Source organism: Scyliorhinus torazame, chromosome 14 (genome assembly GCF_047496885.1).
Source record: "Scyliorhinus torazame isolate Kashiwa2021f chromosome 14, sScyTor2.1, whole genome shotgun sequence".
Lineage (NCBI taxonomy): Eukaryota > Metazoa > Chordata > Chondrichthyes > Carcharhiniformes > Scyliorhinidae > Scyliorhinus > Scyliorhinus torazame.
This window is the reverse complement of record NC_092720.1, coordinates 120,372,994-120,396,442: the sequence shown is the minus strand read 5'-3', so window position 1 is coordinate 120,396,442 and position 23,449 is coordinate 120,372,994. Positions and strand designations below refer to the sequence as shown.

At 53.4% G+C, this 23,449-nt stretch overlaps 1 protein-coding gene across 3 annotated transcripts in view; it reads left to right on the top strand.

Moving 5' to 3' along the window:
* Positions 1-23,449, top strand: part of amer3 (APC membrane recruitment protein 3) — a 240,958-nt gene that overhangs the window by 28,714 nt on the left and 188,795 nt on the right. For 2 of the 3 annotated variants that reach the window (XM_072474708.1, XM_072474709.1), the window contains exon 2: positions 173-3,375. In XM_072474708.1, the coding sequence (XP_072330809.1) occupies positions 196-3,375 (3,180 nt within the window). In that variant the 5' untranslated portion in view covers positions 173-195. The remainder of the gene's footprint in view (positions 1-172; positions 3,376-23,449) is intronic. The other variant, XM_072474710.1, reaches the window with a different exon arrangement.

The following is a 23,449-nucleotide window of genomic DNA, read 5'->3' as shown; positions in this document are numbered from 1 at the left end:
ACACCTGCACTGCTCATTTTCAGTACCAAGGGTGGGAAAATGTTCTTTTTCTCAACTCCAAACTGCTGATCCCAAAAAACAAATTGCCAAATGCATATTTCCTTAAGTGTGAATATTTCCAAGTGTGGAAATGTGAATTTGACGGATATGAATAACATATTTCTCTTTTTAGCAGAGCAGTTGTGACTCGTGGCAATGGAGCCAAGAAGGTCAAGACATTTTCGGAAGTACAGTCTGCAACAGGCTGTAAGAAATGCGGAGACCTTCATCGATATTGATTTTGAGCGAAGGTCTGTCAGTAAATGTCCAGTTACGAGTGGAGGCAGCTGCAAAGATGAAAAAATGAAGAAACTGTTCTTGAGATCAGGGCAAGCTCGGAGTGTCACGAGCACCTCCGACAGAGATAAAGAGGAGGAACAGATTGGATTTTGGAATGTGCAGAGGTCTGTACGAAAAAGCAAGACGCATGACTGTGTTGTGTCTATGGCAGAAGATTCAGAAAGTAGTCAGTTGGAGAAACCGCAAGATGGTAAGATCATGACATCGCTGGAAAAAAATAAGGATAGAATTATTAACGCCATAAATTTCTCTGAAACTGCAATGTCCTCTGGGCCTTATGTTTTGAATAGGCTGCGTGAAAGAAGGGCCAAGTGCCAATCTAACCATTCAATACTTGAGCCTCCAAGTCCTTCCTCTCAATCATTGCCATCAATCACAAAATGCATTACAAGCAGGCGTCTTGCACTGCGAAAACCCAAAAGGGGCTTTAGGGGTTTATTTACTATGAGGAGAAACAGGCAGGAGAAAGTAACGTCATTGGGATCCAAGGCCCATAAGCCAGACTCCAAATTCTTCAGTGGCAGAGTGACATTAAGACCTAATAAAGGCATATACAAAAGCTCAAAGATTTTAACACATGCTGGTGATTCTTTAGCACAGTATTTTACTGACAGCGATCCACCCTCAGATTCCTCACATGAATGTAGTAGCACACTCTGTGAAGACGTTGCTTCCTTGAAGAGCTTTGATTCCCTTACAGGCTGTGGGGAGATCTTTGCAGATGAGGAAAGTACTGACCAACTAGAGACAGGCCACAGTTTTAAACATGCTGCTGAAAGGTGTGAAGATAGACCGGCTCCTTCAAACGGATCTTTCCAAGGTGGAGGGGAACAACTCGCATCACCTGGACAGACGGACAGCCTGGAACTAAATGGATTTTGGAAAAATATTAACAATCCTGATGCAGCACGCGAAATTGCTCAGGATGCAACCAGAAGTGTAGAAGGCGCAAACTCTGCAGCACTCAAGACTGGGGATGAACAGCTAGTTCTTTCACCTTCAGAATTTCAAAAGATCACAGAGAAAGAAGAGGTTGAGGAGGCTGAGAAGAATTTAGATGCTTTGATGGACCTGGGGACACCACAGAGTGACCATCAGGAATCAACATCAACCAGTGATGAGGGATACTATGACTCATTCTCCCCAGGGCAAGAAGAGGACGAGAACAAGTGTTCACAAAGTCCATGTGCAAGTAGGCAATTCCCCAGGGACAGTTACAGTGGTGATGCACTCTATGAACTTTTTTATGATCCAGAAGAACCTAGAATGAGCCCCATCTTAGATGAAGAAGTATCCACATCGCAAAATTCTTTGGCTCAACCCCAAACCCCTTTGTCCATGTACAGTTTTTATGTCGGAGCTGAAGAAAACATGGCCCCATCTCCTACGGTGGATGCCAACTGCCATGAGTTCTTCCAGGGCAGTTGGAAAGGCAAAGAGTGCTTACTAAAACTTTGTGATACTGAACTTTCTTTGGCAATGGGCCTGGTAAACTGGCTTAGGCAGAAGACAGAAACAAATGTGTTTGGCTTCAATGTTCAAAATAATACTGAAAGTCATGATCCATCAAGGACAGACATAATCAGTTCAACAAATATATCCACTAGTCATTCTGTTTCCTGTGTAGATACAGATGGAGTATTGGAAGACAGCAGTGTGAACAATTTGGCCGAGGCCACATCAATGCGACAGAATGGAGAAGATGAACATAGAAATAAACTTCATGGTCAAAATTCAACTTCCCCATTTGTTGAATCAACAAATGATGCTGTTTCCTTGGCAACGCATTTGATGGCTGGGGATGATGAGTCTGGATTCCTGCAGAGTAAACATAGCTCTACAGGCAAAGTTGTTCCAGATAGTTTATTAACAAAGCAGGTGTTGTTGACACCTCATCCACACAGAGAGCTAAAGAGCACAATAGTCTCAACAGGAGAGCTGACAGCAACATCAAAATCTATGATAATCGTGGAAATCAGTAAGACCAGTCTTTGTCAAAACTGTAGGAAATCAGTGGAATCCAATCTTGCTGAGGTAATGTTGTGTTCTTCTTGCTTTGCTTTGGTTGGCACCCATAAAACATCTGGTGTATTGTGCAATTTTAGCAAAAGAGTTTGTCATTCTGGACCAAAGGTCAATCATCAGAGTAATTCCAACAATCCAAGGCCACAAGAGACAGATATTTATGTGGCTCAGCTGCTGGAAGACTGCGTTAATCGTGTGGCATCCTTGAAGATGAACAGCAGTGAAACTGGTCAGTTCTGTAATGAAGCTGCCACTGAGGACTGCCCATTGTTTCTTGCATTGCATGTTGATCAACAGAATCAACAAGACAAAAATGGAAGACTCATAGGTACTAGATTTGTTGGAAACAATGACTATTATAACCGAAGAGTTAAAGAAAGAAATGAGGGTCTAAATAATTGTGCACAGAACATCAGTACAAAGACAAAAGAAGAAGTTTCTCTCCCAGGCCCTGAGCTTATTGGAATGGAATCATCTCGTAAAATTATGAATATAACACCCTCCGTCATAGGTAATCATCAATCTCAGCCCTTGAACAAGAAAGCCAAAGAGAAATCAGTGTCAAGGAGGTCAAGTCAATGCAACGATGTTACAGTTTCAGAGAATGAAGATGCCTGGTCCCTGGATGCAAACAATTATTCTGATGAACCACAACATGAAAGCATCCCATGTGGAACTGCTGGAGTTACATGTCCCAAGAGAAACCGATATAATACAAGTCTAAGTGAAAATGCACATTCACCTCCTCAACCATCCAATCTGCCGCTCTCAAAATCTGCCTGCTCAGGTCTCCAAAGCTATTACCACCAAGTGGAAAACGCCAAAGGTTGCAAGAAATCCATCTCACAGAAAGGAGGTCGTTGCTTTGCCTCGTTTCCCAGCTCGCCTTCTCTCCCTTCAGCTTCCAGAGAGAAACTGTTTGTATTGCAGGCTGCATGTGGTTTCACTCCACCTGAAGAACAATGCAATCACAAAAAGCAAGGAAAACACCCCGAGAAAGGAAAAGAATCAGTAAGTAATGATCATTCTCTTCAAATGAATGTTATTTCGAAAGCTGCTGTCTTTTCAAATGTAAACAAATTGGAATGGGAGCAAACACTAAAGAACGACACAAAATGGATGAGGGACAGAATTAATGTCGAAATACCATGTACAATATAAAGCAGAATTTGTGTCACTTTTACATTTAAATAAACCAAAAAGAATACCGAGGAGCTCAAGGTAATTAAAGTGACGTTGTTTTGTCCCAGTAACTTAAGGTATGTTGTGTCTAAATAACATTATGATATATTTTCTCTCCCAATTAACTAATTATTGCCAACATATGATTTGCCCATTTAAATTTCTTCACTGACATGGAAGATTAAATATAGATGTCCTGTCCTATTTGTGTGAAACCCTCAGACATACAGCATTTTGTGCCTGAGAGAATTCAGTAAAGAAAATATTGCAGGTGTGCGAGAATAAATTTAAAAAATAATACAAGATGGCCTTGAAGGCTTGACGAATTGCAGAACATAAGAAATTGGTGCCAAAGGAGGCCATTCGTGCCTGTTCAACCATTCAATAAGATCATGGCCATTTTTGTGTCTCAGTTCCACCTTCCAACACACTTCCCTCATCCTTTAATTCACTTAAGTGCCCAAAATTTAACAACCTCTGTCTTTAACAGACCTTTTGCAACTTTCTGGGTGGAAAGAATGCAAAAGATTCATAGCCCTCCGAATGATGAATTTTTTCCTCACCTCAGTCCTAAAAGGACGATCCCTGATTCAGAGACAGTGAGGGAGAACATTTTCTCAGCATCTACCCAGCCAAGCTCTTAGAATTTTAAATGTTTTAATTAACCACTTCTCCTTCTAAACCTGAGGGAATATATGCCTTCTCCACTCAATTCCTTCATCATGGACCAGAAGATATTCAAAATTGAGACTGTAGCTCAAAACTTTGACAGACCTTGCTTCAGTTTGGTGTAAGGAAGGGTAAGATCTCTAAATCTCACTAGAACACTATCGCAAACAGAATAATATATTTATTGGTCATAGGTTTCCAGACCGCATCCCTCCAACCCCACCCTGGGGTTCGTCATGGTGGGGTTGACAGGCCATTAAAATCTTCTTTCGCATCGGTACGATCAGAAGATCACGCCGGAGTGAAGGGCTGGAAAATTCCGGCCAATGAAAATGTGGAAGGTTATTCCACTGCCAGTCCAGACCTGATCCCTCTCTCTGTCATTGCTGACCCAATTTTCGACGAGTCCGAGGATGAACAGTTCCTATATGAAACTTTTGTTCCAACCTAAAGCTTGCCCTTCAGTTGAGGATAATTTGTAACTCACAAACGATTATGCAAAGAATACAGAAAATAAAGTTGTCAAGAAAATACCATCACCTTCACACTATTATAACAAAAACCAAATGAGATGCATAAACTCGTAAGAATCAGATGAATTATTGCAGCTGCATGTGATTAAAATACGGCCTTGTCTTCATGCAGCTCTGAATAACCATTTTATCCATAACTTTGCAAAGGTGTAGGGCAGCAGGGTGGCGCAGTGGTCAACACTGCTGCCTCACGGTGCCAAGGCCCCAATTTAAGATCCTGGGTCACTGTCCGTGTGCAGTTTGCACACTCTCCCCGTGTTCATGTTGGTTTCGCCCCACAACCCAAAGATGTGCAGGGTAGGTGGATTGGCCACACTAAATTGCCCCTTAATTGGAAAAAAATGAATTGGGCACTCTAAATTTATTTTTTTAAAACTTTACAAAGGTGTTTATTTTCTATTTACATTTCTATTTACAGTCACCAAGTTAAGAATATCCAACAAGGTTATGTGTTAATCCATTAGAATTAAGAATGAAATAGTTGGAGATTGAGCGTGAATTCCCCAACAGGTTTCTGCTCCTACTTAAAGGTAAAGTCTCCATAGCCTGCTTTCCCCTTTGAGGGGGAGAGCTGACTGGTGGTGATTTAACTTGAGGATCATCACACTTCGGGCGAGGGGCAAAGTTGAGAAGACGGGACCTTCATGAATAACATCAGCCTGCTGGCCTTGCTCTGCATCACGAACCTTGGGCGGAATTCTCTGATAATGGGGCTATGTCTCCATACCCGCAAGAACATGGGCGCGAATAACTCTGGATTTTCGTGGAGACTGATCCCCTTGCCCCCCACCAGGGCGGCCGTGGACTGGGTCCGCAGCCATCACTCCGAGCTCCCGTTGGGTGGAACCATGAGTGAACCAATCCGGCGGTAACTCAGCCAGTTGTCAGTGGAGAATCGCCGCGGGGGCCTCTTTCGGGTGGCCCCCGACCGGCGCCGCATCGACCACGCACGCGCGTCTAGCAGCGATTCTCCGTGGGAAGGCATCGAACCCGATCGCAGGTCTGACGCCCGATTCTCCGCCCCCGTGCCGAGCACGATTTCGGCGCGGAGACTCGGAGAATCCCGGCCCAGCTGTCTAGCCAAGTGAGCTAAACCGGCTCCTACATGCAATTGTAATCGTTAATGTTTCCTATCATTATCCGAGTTTCACCTTACTTCAAAAACCTTTTATGAACTTTTTCTAATGCCATGTTCATTAAATAGGACCTTATTAAGTGCTCTGTTAGAATATTGTGTTTATGTATTATCATGGAAGTTAAGCATGAAATTTGTAGACAATAATATATTAACAATAGAATGATAAAGAGTTTTTAATGACTGCGATGGGCAAAATGTTAGTGATGTGAAAGGAGGATGTTTGACATGGTGTTCAGGAGTGCTTACTTATTGCTGCTCCAAACAAGGAAGGAAGCAGAGCTTAATATAGTTCCAGTAAATAAGGGAAAGCACACAGCTAACAGGAATGTCTACATACAAACACACAAGTGAGGGGCAGGAGTAGGCCACCTGGAGCAGCTCTGCCATGATCATGGCTTCAACTCCACATTCTCCCCTACCCCAATAACAATTCACCACTTGCCTATCAAGAATCTTTTTAGCTCTGCCTTAAAAATATTGAAAGACTCTGCTTCCACCGCCTTTTGAAGAAAAGTTCCAAAGACTCATGACCCTTTGAGAGATAACATTTCTCCTCATCCCTATCCTAAATGAGTGATCCCTTATTTTTAGACAGTGACTCCTAGTTCTAGATTCTCCCACAAGAGAATCTTCCATATCCACCCTGTCGAGAACCTTCAGGATCTTAAAGGTTTTGATCAAGTCATCTCTTGCTCTTCCTAAACTCCAGTGGATACAAGCCTAGCGTGTCCAACCTTTCATCATACAAGAACCTACCCACTCCTGGTATTAATCTAATAAACCTCTGAATAGCTTGTAATGCAGAAAAGTGACCACACTACAACAAGTGCAAGAATATAAAAGGAAAAGTGACATGGCCGAGGGTATAAGATTAGATGAATAGCAAATTATAGTAAGATTAGAGAAGCTTTGTTTTATCCAGAGATATTTAATTCCCTCTGCTGCCCAGCTGCAGTCACCAATTATTGTTATGACAATATTTCGATTTTCTTTTCTAATCAATAATTCAAGATCTCGGGCGTCATTCTCCGACCCCCCGCCGGGTCGGAGAATGGCCGTTGGCCGCCGTGAATCCCGACCCCGCCCCCGCCGAAGTCTCCGAAGGGAGAAAAGTCGGCGGGGCGTTAATGGCGCCGCTGCTGCGGAGAATGTCACGGGTCTGCGCAAGGCAGCCGATTTTCGGCCTGCCGATATTCTCCCTCCCGGATGGGCCGAAGTCCCGTCGACGTGATGACCGTTCACGTCGACGTGAATCAAACCTCCTTTTCATCGGCGTGACCCGGTGCTCCAGGCTCACGCCGACCAGCGAGGAGGTGAGTGACGGCCTGGGGGGTTGGCTCTGGGCAGGAAATGGCGTGGCCGCAGACTGATTGCGTGAGGAGAGGTGTGTCTCGGCTTGTGTGTGTGTGTGTGCGGCGGGGGAGGGGGGTGGTTAGAGTAGGCTGGGCTCCGGGGGAGTGCCGGGAGGGGGTCCGTGCCGGGGTGAGGTGGGGGGGGGTCCGTGCTGGGGTGGAGGTTGGGGGGGGGTCCGTGCCGGGGTGGAGGTTGGGGGGGGGTCCGTGATGGGGTGGAGGTTGGGGGGGGGTCCGTGCCGGGGTGAAGGTTGGGGGGGGTCCGTGCTGGGGTGGAGGTTTGGGGGCGGGGTCCGTGCCGGTGTGGAGGTTGGGGGGGGGGTCCGTGCCATGCCGGGGTGGAGGTTGGGGGGGGGGTCCGTGCCGTGCCGGGGTGGAGGTTGGGGGGGGGGTCCGTGCCGTGCCGGGGTGGAGGTTGGGGGGGGTCCCTGCTGGGGTGGAGGTTCGGGGGGGGGGGGTCCGTTCCGGGGTGGAGGTTGGGGGGGGGGTCCGTGCCATGCCGGGGTGGAGGTTGGGGGTTGGGGGGGGTCCGTGCTGGGGTGGAGGTTGGGGGGGGGGTCCGTGCTGGGGTGGAGGTTGGGGGTTGGGGGGGGTCCGTGCCGGGGTGGAGGCTGGGGGGGGTCCGTGCCGGGGTGGAGGTTGGGGGGGGGTCCGTGCCGTGCCGGGGTGGAGGTTGGGGGGGGTCCGTGCCGTGCCGGGGTGGAGGTTGGGGGGGGTCCATGCCGGGGTGGAGGTTGGGGGGGTCCGTGCTGGGGTGGAGGTTGGGGGGGGGTCCGTGCCGGGGTGGAGGTTGGGGGTGGGTCCGTGCCGTGCCGGGGTGGAGGTTGGGGGGGGGTCCGTGCCGTGCCAGGGTGGAGGTTGGGGGTTGGTGGGGGGTCCGTGCTGGGGTGGAGGTTGGGGGGGGTCCGTGCTGGGGTGGAGTTTGGGGGTTGGGGGGGTGTCCGTGCCGGGGTGGAGGTGGGGGGGGTCCGTGCCGTGGTGGAGGTTGGGGGGGGTCCGTGCCGTGCCGGGGTGGAGGTTGGGGGGGGTCCGTGCTGGGGTGGAGGTTGGGGGGGTGGTGTCCGTGCCGGGGTGGAGGTTGGGGGGGATCCGTGCTGGGGTGGAGGTTGGGGGGGGGTCCGTGCCGAGGAGGGGGATGGGAGGGCAAGTGAGTTGGTCCACCTGGCCAGGTGCCAGCCTCCAACAGTTGGACCCATGCGGTCCATGCCACCCGACTGGGGGGAGGAGGGGATATGGGCAATGATGACATGTCGTCGTTCCCCTCACCCCCACCAGGCCGTCATGTTTTCAGATCATCCAGAGATGTTGGCCGCCGTGGTGGCAGCCGCTCATGTCTATGTTGCCCTGGATGAGGAGGAGGAGGAGGAGTGTGCCAGAGAGGCGGCGCAGGCTGCCGCAGAGGTGCAGGCGGCAGCCGCCCAGGCTGGAGGGACACCTGACCGTCAGGACGAGGAGGGGGAGGAGGACGTCGCGGCCCCACGGCAACGGAGGCACCCGAGGGCGCCCCGTGTGTACCGGCCCCGGCAGTCATACCAGGACCTCACGGACCGGGAATGCAGGAGGAGACTCCGGATGAGCCGGGAAACCGTGGCACACATCTGCCACCTGCTGGCACATCTGTCACCGCGTGGCACTGTCGGGGGACACCCTCTCCCTGTGTCCGTCAAGGTTACGGTGGCCCTGAACATTTATGCAATGGGGTCATTCCAGGCACCGAGTGGGGACCTGTCCGGCATATCGCAGACATCGGTGCACCGGTGCATCCGGGCAGTGACAGATGCCCTATATGCCATGGCGCACCGCTACATCCGCTTCCCCGTGGACCGGGCCAGCCAAGATGCCCGGGCCGTGGGCTTCTCTGCCGTGGCCGGGTTCCCCATGGTCCAGGGCGCGATCGATGGGATGCACGTCGCCGTGCGGCCACCTGCAGATAACAGGGCCGTGTTCACTAATAGGAAGGGGACCTATTCGATGAATGTACAGGTGGTCTGTGACCACCGCATGATGATCCTGCACGTCTGCGCCCGTCACCCAGGCAGTGTACACGACTCATTCGTGTTGTCACGGTCATCCATCCCCGGCATGTACGAGGGACGCCATCCCCGGCTGAGGGGCTGGTTGCTGGGCGACAGGGGCTACCCATTGCGATCGTGGCTGATGACGCCTATACGGAGGCCACGCAATGAGGTGGAGAACCACTACAATGATGCCCATGTAGCGACAAGGGGAGTGATCGAGAGGTGCTTTGGCGTGCTGAAGATGCGTTTCAGGTGCCTGGACCTCTCTGGGGGCGCCCTCCAGTATCGGTCAGATAGGGTCGGCCGCATCATTGTGGCGTGCTGCGTCCTGCACAACATAGCCCAGCAGAGGGGCGATGTGCCGCAGGCAGAGGAGCGCGGAGTGGAGGAGCAGCAGGAAGAGGCCCAGTCCTCCCCAGATGAGGGGGATGGGGGCAATGGTCAGGGCAGACGGGGTAGACACAGGCTGGTGGCTGTCCACCGTTACCGGCTGGCCCAGCGGGCACGGGATAGACTGATAGACGCCCGCTTCACTGACTAGATGGGCGTGGGAATCGGGTAGTATGGCCACAGACCGCACACCATGGCAACAGCCGACCACCCACACCCCCCACCCATCCACCCACCCAGCACCCTCACCCCCCTCCCCAACCCCATCCACCCCACCCGCATGCACACCCCCCCCCCATTGCCGATCCACCTGCGGCAAACGGGCTGGGCTCACACAGTTGCGGGTGGACGCGTGTCTATCGCAGGCCATGGAGGATGATGACAACCCGCCCTGCGATGAGCTCCTGGCTCTACATCGTTGGACTATGTCTGACCCATGGCCACAGTACCACCATCCACCCGGACCATCCCTGCATGCGGCTGTGACACTGCAGCGCACGGTCCCGTCCTCTGCCCGGGGGATGTTAATGGCGGCCCAGGGGGAAGGGGGCAGACTCACCTGGGGCTGAGGTAAGACCACCCCTCACACACACACTTGCGCTCAACATACATGACACCCCCGCACACTTTGGACAGAGCACAAAGGCAGCTTCAGTAGGTGTTACATTGACTTTAATAACCAAAGGAGTTCATGCACGTGCCCTAGCCCCTAAAACTCATCTGTGCCCTGCACCCGTGCCAACTTACTCAGTGTCTAATTGTTTGGCCTTACGGGCCCTTTGACTACGTCTACGTGGTTCCCCAGACGGTACAGCAGAACTGGAGGTGGACTCCTGTGATTCCTGCCCTCTGACACTGGATCCCTTTGGCGGCCGTTTCCTGGGGCGTCCTGGCCTAGATGGGCCAGGCTGCGGCCCGGGCGACTGGGATGGCGAGCTGCCAGCCTGTCCTGCCCGTTGCCCACCCGATGCACCTGGGACGGAAGGGGGGGAGTCCGAGGTGTCACGGTGTACCGGGACCTCCCCTACAGAGGGAGCCGGGACGGACCACACCACCTCCTCCTCCCTCGGGGTGCCCGATGGCCCCCAGGCCTCTACATGGGTGGGGGATGCGAACGGACTGGCCATCCGACGCCCCCCCGACATCTGGCGCTGCTAGTACTGGAGGCCCGTGCTGGTATTCACAGGGGTCTGCAGGTTTGCAGCCATGGAGCCCAGGGGGTTGGCAAACCCTGTCTGTGACAGTGCGGCGCCGGCTCGCACATGGCCACTGGCGCCGATGCCCTCAGCGATGGCCTGCAGAGACTGGGCCATGGCCTGCTGAGACTGGGCCATGGCCTGCAGAGACTGGGCCATGGCCTGCTGAGACTGGGCTATGGCGTTGAGCGCCTCTGCCATCTGGCGCTGGCACTGGCTCATGGCCTCCTGTGAGAGGGCAGCCATTTCCTGGGCCACAGACGCCGCCTGCACGGAAGGCCCCAGGCCTCGCAAACCGTTCCCCATGTCTGACACCGTCGCACCCATTGCCTCCACCGCGGACGCCACCCGTGCGGTGTCGGCCTGGGTGGCACGCATGACCGGCACCACTCCCAGCACCTTGACGCGGGTGGACTCCTCCACCTGCGACCGCAGCCGCCGCAAGCCGCCCGTCACCCTCTTCGCTCGTCTCTGGGTCGGTGGTTGCATCGGATCTATGTGTGGGTGTGGTAACTGCAGGAACCCGGGATCCATCTGGGCGGCAGATGTTCGCTTGGCCTGGGCTGCCCTCCGACCGCCCGGTCCCTCTGCTGCTCCTACCTCCACCTGCTGTACCGGGACGGCTGTGTTGTGCGCACCAGTGAGTGTACCAGACGCCTCATCACTAAAGTGCTCAACCGTGGTGAGTGTTTCTGCGATGGTGGAGGGTGTTGGTGACAGCAGTGGCGTTGTGTCGTGCTCTTCGTCCCACTCTGAGTCCATGGCACTTTGGGGTGGGGGTTCGTCTCCACCCGTCCACTCTGTGTCACTGTCCGGTATTTCGTCTTCCTGGGTAGTGCTGTCCCGGGTAGGGGTGTCCTGGGTAGTGGTGTCCTGGGTAGTGGTGTCCTGGGTAGTGGTGTCCTGGGTAGTGGTGTCCTGGCTCGGATGTGACGGGGGCCTGTGGCTGCCCCCCTCGTCGCTGGGTGGTCGCTCCCGCACGTGACGGGGGTGTCGTCTCCCTGTTGCTCCAGGTCTCTCCGTCTCCCGTGGTGTGCGAGGGGCATCCTGCGGGCGTCGCATGCTGGAGGGTCCGGGTCTCTCCGTCTCCCGTGGTCTCCGAGGGGCATCCTGCGGGCGTCGCATGCTGGAGGGTGCGGGTCTCTCCGTCTCCTGTGGTCTCCGAGGGGCATCCTGCGGGCGTCGCATGCTGGAGGGTGCGGGTCTCTCCGTCTCCTGTGGTCTCCCAGGGGCATCCTGCGGGCGTCGCATGCTGGAGGGTGCGGGTCTCTCCGTCTCCTGTGGTCTCCGAGGGGCATCTTGCGGGCGTCGCATGCTGGAGGGTGCGGGTCTCTCCGTCTCCTGTGGTCTCCGAGGGGCATCCTGCGGGCGGTCTGCATCTGCGGGGATGGGTGCCTGGACGTTTGGTCCTGCGATACACAATGAAGCATGCATGGTTAGACATCAGGCAGTGATCAGGTGATACGGGGGAGGGGGATATAGGGGAGGGGGGATATGGGGACGGGCTGTCGGTGGCTCACTCGCTAGTACGCCCCCGACCTCTGCATCAGCAACCTCCCGGTCCTCAGGTCCGCCAGCCAGTTCCAGGGCCCTTTCCTCGTGTACGGTCAGTGGCCTCTCATCAGCGGGCCCTCCTCCAGTCCTCACATGCTCCCTATTGTTGTGTGCGCGCTTCTCCTGTGGGGGGGCAGGGGTAAAAGGCAACAGTGTTAGGCAGGTATATGAATGCACGCCATCGGTTGCGCGTGCATTGCAGAGGTTAAGGTTAGGGCTGGATTCACTTGGGGATATGGGGGATATGGGGGAGGGGGGATATGGGGGAGGGGGGATATGGGGGATATGGAGGAGGGGGGATATGGGGAGGGGGGATATGGGGAGGGGGGATATGGGGGATATGGGGGAGGGGGGATATGGGGGAGGGGGGATATGGGGGAGGGGGGATTTGGGGATATGGGGGAGGGGGGATATGGGAGAGGGGGGATATGGGGGAGGGGGGATATGGGGATATGGGGGATATGGGGAGGGGGGTATGGGGGATATGGGGGAGGGGGGATATGGGGGAGGGGGAATATGGGGGAGGGGGGATATGGGGGTGGGGGGATATGGGGGAGGGGGGATATGGGGGAGGGGGGATATGGGGGATATGGGGGAGGGGGGATATGGGGGATATGGGGAGGGGGGATATGGGGGAGGGGGGGATATGGGGGAGGGGGGATATGGGGGAGGGGGGATATGGGGAGGGGGGATATGGGGGAGGGGGGGATATGGGGGAGGGGGGATATGGGTGAGGGGGGGATATGGGGAGGGGGGATATGGGGAGGCTCACCCTGCCTGCTCTGACGAGGTCGTTCACCTTCTTGTGGCACTGGGTGCCTGTCCGTGGTGTCAGGGCCACAGCGGTGACGGCCTCTGCCACTTCCCTCCACAGACGCCGGCTGTGGCGTGGGGCAACTCTGCGGCCGTGCCCGGGATACAGGGCGTCCCTCCTCTGCTCCACCGCGTCCAGGAGCGCCTCCACATCGCGTGACTCGAACCTCGGGGCTGAGCGACGGCCAGCCATCCAGTCGGGTGTTGCGGTCGAGTGTTGCGGTCGGGTGGGGGGGAGCAACGCGGCCTTATGAGCCGTCACGCCGTGCAGCGCGTATGACACTGCACGGCGTGAACCACTGCGCAAGCGCGGATCCCGTTACGTCGCTGCTAGCCCATTTCGGGCCGGAGACTATCGACCCATTTTTCCGACGTGACGCAAGTCGGATTTGCGCCGTTTTTTGCGCCGATCGGCGGACTTTCCGCCGATAACGGAGAATTTCGCCCCCTGTTAGGGAACCGGAGAATTCAGTCACGTATGTATAATACTTGCCAGGATGTTCACATTCAATAATATAATTTAATAACATTGAGCTGTTCACCCATACCCATTTCTTTATTACAGCTCGATCTAACGAGGGGCTTGAAATATGTGCCCGACTAATAATTGACAATTCTGGTGTTTTTTGCTGAGGGGAACATTAATGTTCTGTTTGTACTCTGATTAATTTTGCACATATAAGCTGGAGGGCACAAAGACTACAATTTGTGTGACATTGAATTGTTCTACACAGTAATACTCTTGGGAGAGCAGCAAGTGAAGAAAACTGACACGCATGTGCTCAGGGCTTGTTATGCTCTAGTGCCCCAGCTGTCATCTGCTATGTGCCAGAAATCATGATTGTAACTTATGCCACGGATGTATGTGACGCTATTGAACCAAAGAATGAAGCTACAATATAGGGTAGGTCTGCTCATTTCTCACAGTCATTGAGAATCGTGGACCATCAGAATGTTAAGCTTTGGAGAAATGGGAGCAACATTTTCTCCACATGCCTCATATTATATGCATGGCTGTCAAGCACATTCATCTATCTTGCAAACTTGGCAAGAAATATACCTCCCTCCTGACTGCAATGCCCTCAGAGGTGAACAGAATATCAGAGGACAACCAATGCCCATCAAACTATAGCATGAAGTAAGTAATTCACAGGAGAAGGGCGAAAGGAGGATATAAATTGATGGATGGGAGTGCAGAGGAAGAAATAGATGCCACTAACTATTTTCTATTGCTTCAGATGGGAAATTTATTTAACAATAAGAAGTAACCATTTCATTCGAAGCTCAGCAACAATTAGAACCATAGAAAAGGTACGGTGCAGAAAGAGGTCATTCAGAACATTGTGTTTGCGCTGGCCAATATAAGAGACAAAGAAACTAGCCACTTATTTTAAGCTCACTTTGCAGCACCTGGTCTGCAGCACCTTGCAGATGACAGCACATTAGAAGCAGATCCAGGTACCTTTTAAATGAGTTGAACATGTCAGCCTCAACATCCAATGCACTGCCCTCATCAATCTTCCTTAAAAAATTCTATTGTTAGTAAGACACAATTTTCCCCGAACAAAACCATACTGACTATCCCTGGTCAATCCATGGCTCTCGAAGTGACAGGTTTTCCTGTCTCTCAGAATTGTTTCCAATAATTTGTCCGCTGTGGAAGTCACACTGACTGGTGTGGTAGTATGACTGGGGGTACTACGATACCTTCAGAGGTGAGCTGCCATTGATGCAGAGGACTCGCTGCCCATTGGCCCAGGTAAGTCATGTGCCTCTCAGGATATAAGAACCCGTGTTCCCCGGCAGTCAGCCATTCTTCTGTTCATTTGCTGTCGGGCACACATCTTGTGTATTAAAGCCTTTTGTTTGGATCGCATCTTCGCCTCGTGTCCAATTGATGGTGCATCAATTTAATACACAAGTTTTAAAAAGATGGAGCTTTTTATCAAGCCGGAGTGCCTTCGACTCAGCCAGCATGCAGCAAATGCAACAGCTGCATTTAAACACTGGCTGGCGTGTTTTAACAGTTATTTAAGCACAGCCGAAAGCTGCCCGTCGAGGGAACAAAAACATCATATCCTCCACTCGTGCGTGGGCACTGCTGTGTACACTCTCATAGAGGACGAACCAGACTTTGACGCAGCTATGGACTTACTAAAAGGACATTTCAGCCGGCTGGTGAACCAGGTCTACGCACGGCACTTGCTGGCCACGAGACAGCAATTCCCCGGTGAGTCCTTAGATGAATTCCACCAGACCCTCCTTGTTCTGGGGAGGAACTGCGCCTGTCCACAAGTTTCTGCGGCAGAGCATACCGAACTTTTAATTCGAGATGCTTTCGTGGCGGGTATTCAATCTACCCAGATCCGCCAGAGACTTTTGGAGAAGGAAACTTTAAGCCTCGCTGAGGCGTGGGCCTCCTCTCTCGATATCACAAACCGCAATGCCCGCGCGTACACTGCTGATCGCGCGGCGGCTCCCTGGGTGGCATGGAACACGACCCCGCTCACCTCCACAGACTCTAACCCCACCCAGGCCTGTGCCGCAGGGCGGCCCGATAAACCCACGGGGCACCGCTGCTATTTTTGCGGCCAGGCCAAGCACCCCCGCCAGCGCTGCCCAGCCCGCACCGCAACCTTTAAAGGCTGCGGCAAAAAGGGCCATTACGCGACTGTTTGCCAGTCCAAGGCGGTCGCTGCGGTCCCGAGCAGTGACCGCGGGGTCACCCCCCCGTGCTCCTCACGCGCCCCGAGTGGCCCGCAGACCTCGCTACCCCCACCCCCCACCACCACGAGTGACCAACGGGCGCCGCCATTTTGGGCCCCCGACGCCACGTGCGATCCCAGGGCGCCGCCATTTTGTTCACCCCCCACCATGTCGGCCGACAGGCACCGTCATCTTGGATCGGCACCGAGGACCTTGCAAGTGACCACTCGCTGCCGGATGACGACTCGGAGTTCCTGCCTCGACTCGCCTCAGTAACGTTGGATGAGTCACGGCCCCGCAAGCTTTCCACGGTGACCACGAAGGTTTTCCTCAACAGTCACGAAACGAGCTGCCTGTTGGACTCCGGGAGCACGGAAAGTTTCGTCCACCCCGCCACGGTAACACGCTGTGCACTTCCCGTTCATCCGGTTAGACAAAGAAACGCTCTGGCCTCCAGTTCGCATTTGGTCCAGATCACAGGGTGCTGCAGAGCGGACCTCACGGTCCAGGGAAGGGTGTTTAACAATTATAAGCTCTTCGTCCTTCCCCACCTCTGTGCGGCAGCACTCCTGGGGTTAGATTTCCAGTGCAACCTCCAGAGCTTAACTTTCAAATTTGGCGGCCCTATGCCCCCCCTTACTGTCTGAAGCCTCAGGTCCCTCAAGGTTGATACCCCATCCTTGTTTGCCACCAGGAGCAGACGGTACAGTGCCCAGGACCGGATCTTCATCAGGTGCGAAGTCCAAAGGCTCCTGAAGGAGGGGGTTATCGAGGTGAGCAACAGCCCCTGGCGAGCTACAAGTGCTGGTGGTTAAGACCGGGGAGAAAAATCGGATGGTCATAGACTACAGTCAGACCATGAACCGATTTATGCATCTGGACGCGTATCCTCTCCCACGTATCTCCGACCTGGTTAACAGGATCACGCAGTACAAGGTTTTTCCACGGTGGACCTTAAGTCTGCCTACCACCAGCTCCCCACCCGCACAAGTGACCGAAAGTACACTGCGTTCGAAGCGGATGGGCGACTCTACCACTTTTTAAGGGTTCCTTTCGGTGTCACGAATGGGGTCTCAGTCTTCCAAAGGGAGATGGACCGAATGGTCGACCAACACGGTTTACGGGCAACCTTCCCGTATCTCCATAATGTCACCATCTGCGGCCATGAGCAGCAGGACCACGACGCCAACCTCTGCAAATTCCTCCGAACCGCAAAACTCCTTAACCTGATCTACAATAAGGATAAGTGCGTGTTTAGCACCAACCATCTAGCCATCCTCGGCTACGTAGTGCGTAACGGAGTGATAGGCCCCGACCCCGAACGCATGCGCCCCCTGATGAGCTCCCCCTCCCCCAATCCCCCAAAGCCCTCAAGCGCTGTTTGGGCTTTTCGTATTACGCGCAATGGGTCCCCAATTACGCAGACAAAGCCCGTCCCCTCATCCAATCAGCCGCGTTCCCCCTGTCGATGGAGGCCCGCCAGGCCTTTAGCCGCATCAAAGCAGACATTGCAAAGGCCATGATGTGCGCTATCGACGAGTCCCTCCCTTTTCAGGTCGAGAGCGACGCGTCTGATGTTGCTCTGGTGGCCACCCTCAACCAAGCGGGCAGACCCATGGCCTTCTTCTCCCGAACCCTCCATGCTTCTGAAATCCGACATTCCTCGGTCGAGCAGGAAGCACTGGCCATAGTTGAAGCTGTGCGACATTGGAGGCACTATCTGGCCGGCAGGAGGTTTACCCTCCTCACAGACCAACGGTCAGTAGTTTTCATGTTTGATAATGCACAGAGGGGCAAGATAAAGAACGATAAAATCTTGCGGTGGAGGATTGAGTTGTCCACGTACAACTACGACATCTTGTATCGTCCTGGGAAGCTGAACGAGCCTCCCGATGCCCTGTCCCACGGGACCTGTGCCAATGCACAAGTGGACCGCCTCCGAACTCTCCGCGTGGACCTCTGACACCCGGGGGCCACCCACTTTTTCCAATTCATAAAGACCCGCAACCTGCCCTACACCATCGAGGAGGTCAGGACAGTCACTAGGGACTGCCACATCTGTGCGGAGTGCAAGCCGCACTTCTACTGCCCTGAACGAGCGCACCTGATAAAGGCTTCTTGCTCCTTTGAACGCCTCAGCGTGGACTTCAAGGGTCCCCTCCCCTCCAATAACCGCAACACGTACTTCCTCAACGTGATTGACGAGTACTCCCGCTTCCCGTTCGCCATCCCCTGCCCGACATGACCACAATTACCATCATCAAAGCCCTGCATACCACCTTCTCCCTGTTCGGTTACCCCGCATACATTCATAGCAATCAGGGGTCCTCCTTTATGAGCGTCAAGCTGCGTCAATTCCTGCTCAGCAGGGCCATCGTCTCCAGCAGGATGACCAGTTACAACCCCCGGGGTAACGGGCATGTCGAGTGGGAGAACGGTACAGTCTGGAAGACCGTCCTGCTGGCCCTACGGTCCCGAAATCTCCCAGTCTCCCACTGGCAAGAGGTCCTCCCAGACGCCCTCCACTCCATCCGGTCACTTCTCTGTACCGCCACTAACCAAACGCCTCACGAAAGTCTTCTTGTTTTTCCCAGGAAGTCTTCCTCAGGTACCCCGTTCCCGACCTGGCTGGCTACCCCCGGGCCCATTCTGCTCCGGAAACACATGCGGGTGCACAAGTCGGACCCGTTGGTCGAAAGAGTCCAGCTATTCCACGCGAACCCGCAGTACACGCATGTGGAGTATCCCGACGGCCGACAGGACACGGTCTCCCTCCGGGACCTGGCACCCGCCGGATCAAGGCCACACCCCCAGCACAGCCACCCCCCCTCGACACCCACTGCCCCCAGCAACGACGCACCCACAGCTCAGCAGACAGGGACCCCCTCCCCCGGCCTGGCCCCCTCTAGCTCCAACTAGGGGTACGGGCACAGAAACACGATCATCGCTCCCGGAGTCACGGACGACCACCGCTCCGACAAGATCATCGCTCCCGGAGTCACGGACGACCACCACTCCGACGTCACCTACCGCTCCGACGTCACCGGCACTACTACGCAGGTCAAGCAGGACATCGCGGGCGCCCACTCGACTGATTGAATCGATGTGACCTACGGGTGGACCTGGGGTGGACTTCTGGCTGCGGATGGACTCTTGTGATTTTTTTGTTCTTTAACTGTTTGAGGGTATTACGGTACCTTCAGAGGGGAGCTGCCATTGGTGCAGAGGACTCACTGCCCATTGGCCCAGGTAAGTCATGTACCTCTCAGGATATGAGAACCCGTGTTCCCCGGCAGTCGGCCATTCTTCTGTACGTCTGCTGTCGGGCACACATCTTGGGCGAGATTCTCCGACCCCCCGCCGGGTTGGAGAATCGCCGGGGGATGGCGTGAATCCCGCCCCCGCCGGTTGCCGAAGTCTCCGGCACCGGAGATTCGGCGGGGGCGGGAATCGCGCCGCGCCGGTTGGCGGCCCCCCCCGTGCGATTCTCCGGCCCGGATGGGCTGAAGTCCCGCCGCTAAAATGCCTGTCCCGCTGGCGTAAATTAAACCACCTACCTTACCGGCGGGACAAGGTGGGGCGGGCGGGCTCCGGGGTCCTGTGGGTGCCCCCATGGTGACCTGGCCTGCGATCGGGGCCCACCGATCCGTGGGCGGGCCTGTGCCATGGGGGCACTCTTTCCCTTCCGCCTCCGCCACGGTGTCCACCATGGCGGAGGCAGAAGAGACTCCCTTCATTGCGCATGCGCGGGAATGCCGTCAGCGGCCACTGACGCTCCCGCGCATGCGCCGCCCGGAGATGTCATTTCCGCGCCAGCTGGCGGGGCACCAAAGGCCTTTTCCGCCAGCTGGCGGGGCGGAAATTCGTCCGGCGCCGACCTAGCCCCTCAATGTTGGGGCAATGCCCCAAAAGATGTGGAGCATTCCGCACCTTTGGGGCGGCGCGATGCCCGTCTGATTTGCGCCGTTTTGGGCGCCAGTCGGCGGACAAGCGCCGTTTCCGGAGAATTTTGCCCCTTGTGTATTAAAGCCTTTTGTTTGGATCGCATCTTCACCTCGTGTCCAATTGATGGTGCATCAACTGGTCTATAGTTTTCTGGCCTATCCCTCTCACCCTTTTTAAATGACGGTACAATAAGTTCCTTATTTTGCACATACTGCGGCACTTAACTTTAAATACAAGAGCAAAGCTTTTGACACTTATCCATAAATCAGTAAAGTTCCCACACAGCAAATGTGGAAGCATCGCTCATCTAGTTTAAGTTTAAAATAACTAAAATCTAACCTCATAGCTCTGTTGGTATACATTCCAGTTGGACTCAGAACATCTAGACTGTCTTTTTTGTCATGACAATTGCCGATTATTATTAAGCATCTAAAACCTGTACTGATGGAGAGTCTCTTGATTTGTTAAGAGTCCTTCCTTTTGATTTCCCTTTGGTCCCATTTCTTTTGTTTTTATGTTATTATTTTTGGTCAGTGGACCCATAATCGGAATGTGCTTTTAAGCAGTGGATTCAAACTGAAGCAGCCTGCTAGTCAGGACATTGTGTTCCAGGAATTGAATTTTGGAGAGGAGAAACAGACTCATCGATGCAGGCTTATATAATGTACCAGCTTTGGAGGAAGTCAGTTCGATTAGCTGACTGGCTGACAACTGTGGGTCAGTGTTCTGGCTGACAATAGTTAGTGATTGGTTCCTACGGGATGCTTCTGAGAGAGCTGGGCAAGGTGTTTGGACCTGGAACGAAGAAAGAAGTCTCCCTCTCTCTCTCTCTCTCTCTCTGCTGAAACAAAGAACTGCTTTATTGTTCTGAAACCAATGAGTACCTGCCACATCTTTACTGCATAGTTGAAATGATCTTGAATCTACAAAGAAAGTAGACAGCCTTGCCAGAGAAAACCCTCTCGAGCTTAGAAGGGCAAAAGCATTGAACCGAAAACTTGAACTGCTGAAAGACTTGAACTGAAAACAATTGTAGTGCATCTAAGATTTTTTTATCCTTATTACTTGATCATCACTTTTTCTTCCCTCTCCAATACCCATTCCCTCTGCATTGTCTGTGCACGTGTCTGGAGAGTGGGGTGAGTTGCAAAGGGAGGGGGTTGGGTAAGGGATATTAGGTAGTCAGTTACATTTTTGTCAGTTTAGTTGTACTACGGATGGAATTGACTGCACACTAGCCGAGGGGGTCGTGACAATTTGCAGCCTCTTATTTTCCATATTTTCAAATAAGAATATGTAATGATGTGTTGGAGATTTTTCACTATATCAGCTTAAAATTTCTGTTGAAATTCCTGCGTGACATTTGCAGATGTGTCTGTGTGTGCCTGTGTGTGTGAGAGTGAGGAAAAAGACTCAGTGGATCTGTTTCACATTTGTGAACTGTGGTAATACCAGGTATTGCGGTACCTGAGAGGTGGATGACCATTGGTTAGACCCAGGAGTCTACCATTGGCTGATGTACATAGCTCCACCCTGAGAAGCGGAGTATAAGAACCGATGCCGTCCCAGCAGCTTCGATACAGAAAGTGATCACTTGGGTATCGGTCGAGTCGGGAAACTGTATTCTGTATATATAAACTGTAAGTTTATAGTCGCCACACAAGCTAACTGTGGCATCTGGCTTCATTACTGGTACAATTGGTGCTGCCCAGTCAGCAAAACGGACGGGCCTGATAATACCCAAACTCTCCAAACGAGTGAGCTCCCCTTCTACCTTCTCGAGCAAAGCGTAAGGCACTGGGCGTGCCCGGAAATAGCGCGGCGTGGCTCCTGGTTCAACTTGGATACGGGCTGGGGAAGTGTTGTAGCAGATTAAAGACTATTAGTTATGACTCACCTTGTCTTGAGAGTAATTGATTGCGCATCATGAACATTTACAAGCAAACTGGCGTTGAATATTCCTTCAGTTTAATGCAATGCATAGAATCCATAGAATCTGTAAAGTGCAGAAGGAGGCCATTTGGCCCATCAACTCTCAAAAAGAGCACATCACCTAGGACCATTTCCCCCACCCTCTCCCTACCTAATCTACACACCTTTGGACAATGGGAGGAAAGCAGAGCACCCGGAGGAAACCTACTGTTATAACCTGCCTACTGACGATTGGCTGGGGACTAATGACTATCCCACAATCCTATGGGAGTATGAACTTCCCCAATGAGGGGGGTGGAGAAACTCCTACTATAAATAAGCTGGCCAGTCCAGGAACCAGGAGGAAGGAGAAGGTAGCAAGGGAAGTTACTGCTACTGTTATGTATATATTGTTATAGTAAATAAACGTTATTATTTTGTATCCTTAAAACTCGTGCTGGATTCTTCGGGGCCCTTACAAAACTGGCGACGAAGGTAAAAGTGAATAGCTGTCTACACTGCTGAAGCCACCTCCCTGGATTTTTGTTGGATACAGGTTGGAAGTTGTTTTCTATTATACCATGCCTCTGTACGGACGTTTGGATGTTTTTGATGCTGCGCTGGAAAGCTGGAACCAGTACACACAACGGATGCGTTACTATTTCCGGGCAAACAATATCACTGAAAACGAGCGCCAGGTGGTCATATTGCTCACCGCCTGCGGGCCGCATATGTTTGGGGTGATTAGGAGCCTTACGTACCCAGCTGCGCCGGACACCAAAACGTTTGACGAACTTGTGAATATAGTGGGGCAACACTTTAACCCAACCCCGTCCACGATAGTCCAGCGTTACCGGTTTAATACCGCTGAGAGGACCCCTGGAGAATCCCTTGCCGATTTTCTATCCAGGCTACGCGGGATTGCGGAATACTGTGACTATGGTAAGACCTTGTCAGAAATGTTACGCGACCGTTTGGTTTGCGGTATCAACAATGCGGCAACCCAGAGAAAGTTGTTAGCGGCGCCAACATTGACTTTTCAACAGGCAATACAAATAGTCTTGTCCCGAGAGAGTGCAGAGCGAGGAGTACAGGAGCTACAGGGAATGGAAGTGCATGCCTTGGGGTGCAACCCTTTCCGCCCAAAAACGTTCCCCCGCACTCCTGCGGTACCTTGGGCGAGGCAACGACCAGACCGACGCCAGTGGCCATCGGACATTCCTCCCCGAAGGGAGCCTTCTCCAGAGCCAATGGATGAGGAGCCATGTCCGTGTCAGACTTGTAGGCGCCGACCCCGTAGCGGACGGCGGTCCTGGGGACGCCAGAGGCGCCGTCGTTCTGACCGAAACTGGGACCAGCCCAGGGGCCGTAACTGGGACCAGCCCAGAGGCCGTACCTTCCATGTGGATGAACCTGCGGCGACCACTCCTGAGGACGTGGAGACGGAGGACGACTGCCTGCAGCTGCATTGTGTGGCAGCTCCCTGTGTGGCCCCCATTAAGGTGACAGTACGGGTCAATGGCCACCCGTTGTAGATGGAGTTGGATACTGGCGCAGCGGTCTCCGTGATCGCCCAGAGGACATTCGACTGCATCAAGCAGGGTATACAGACCCTTACATTAACTGACTCACAGGCCAGGTTGGCCACCTACACGGGGGCACCACTGGACATTGCAGG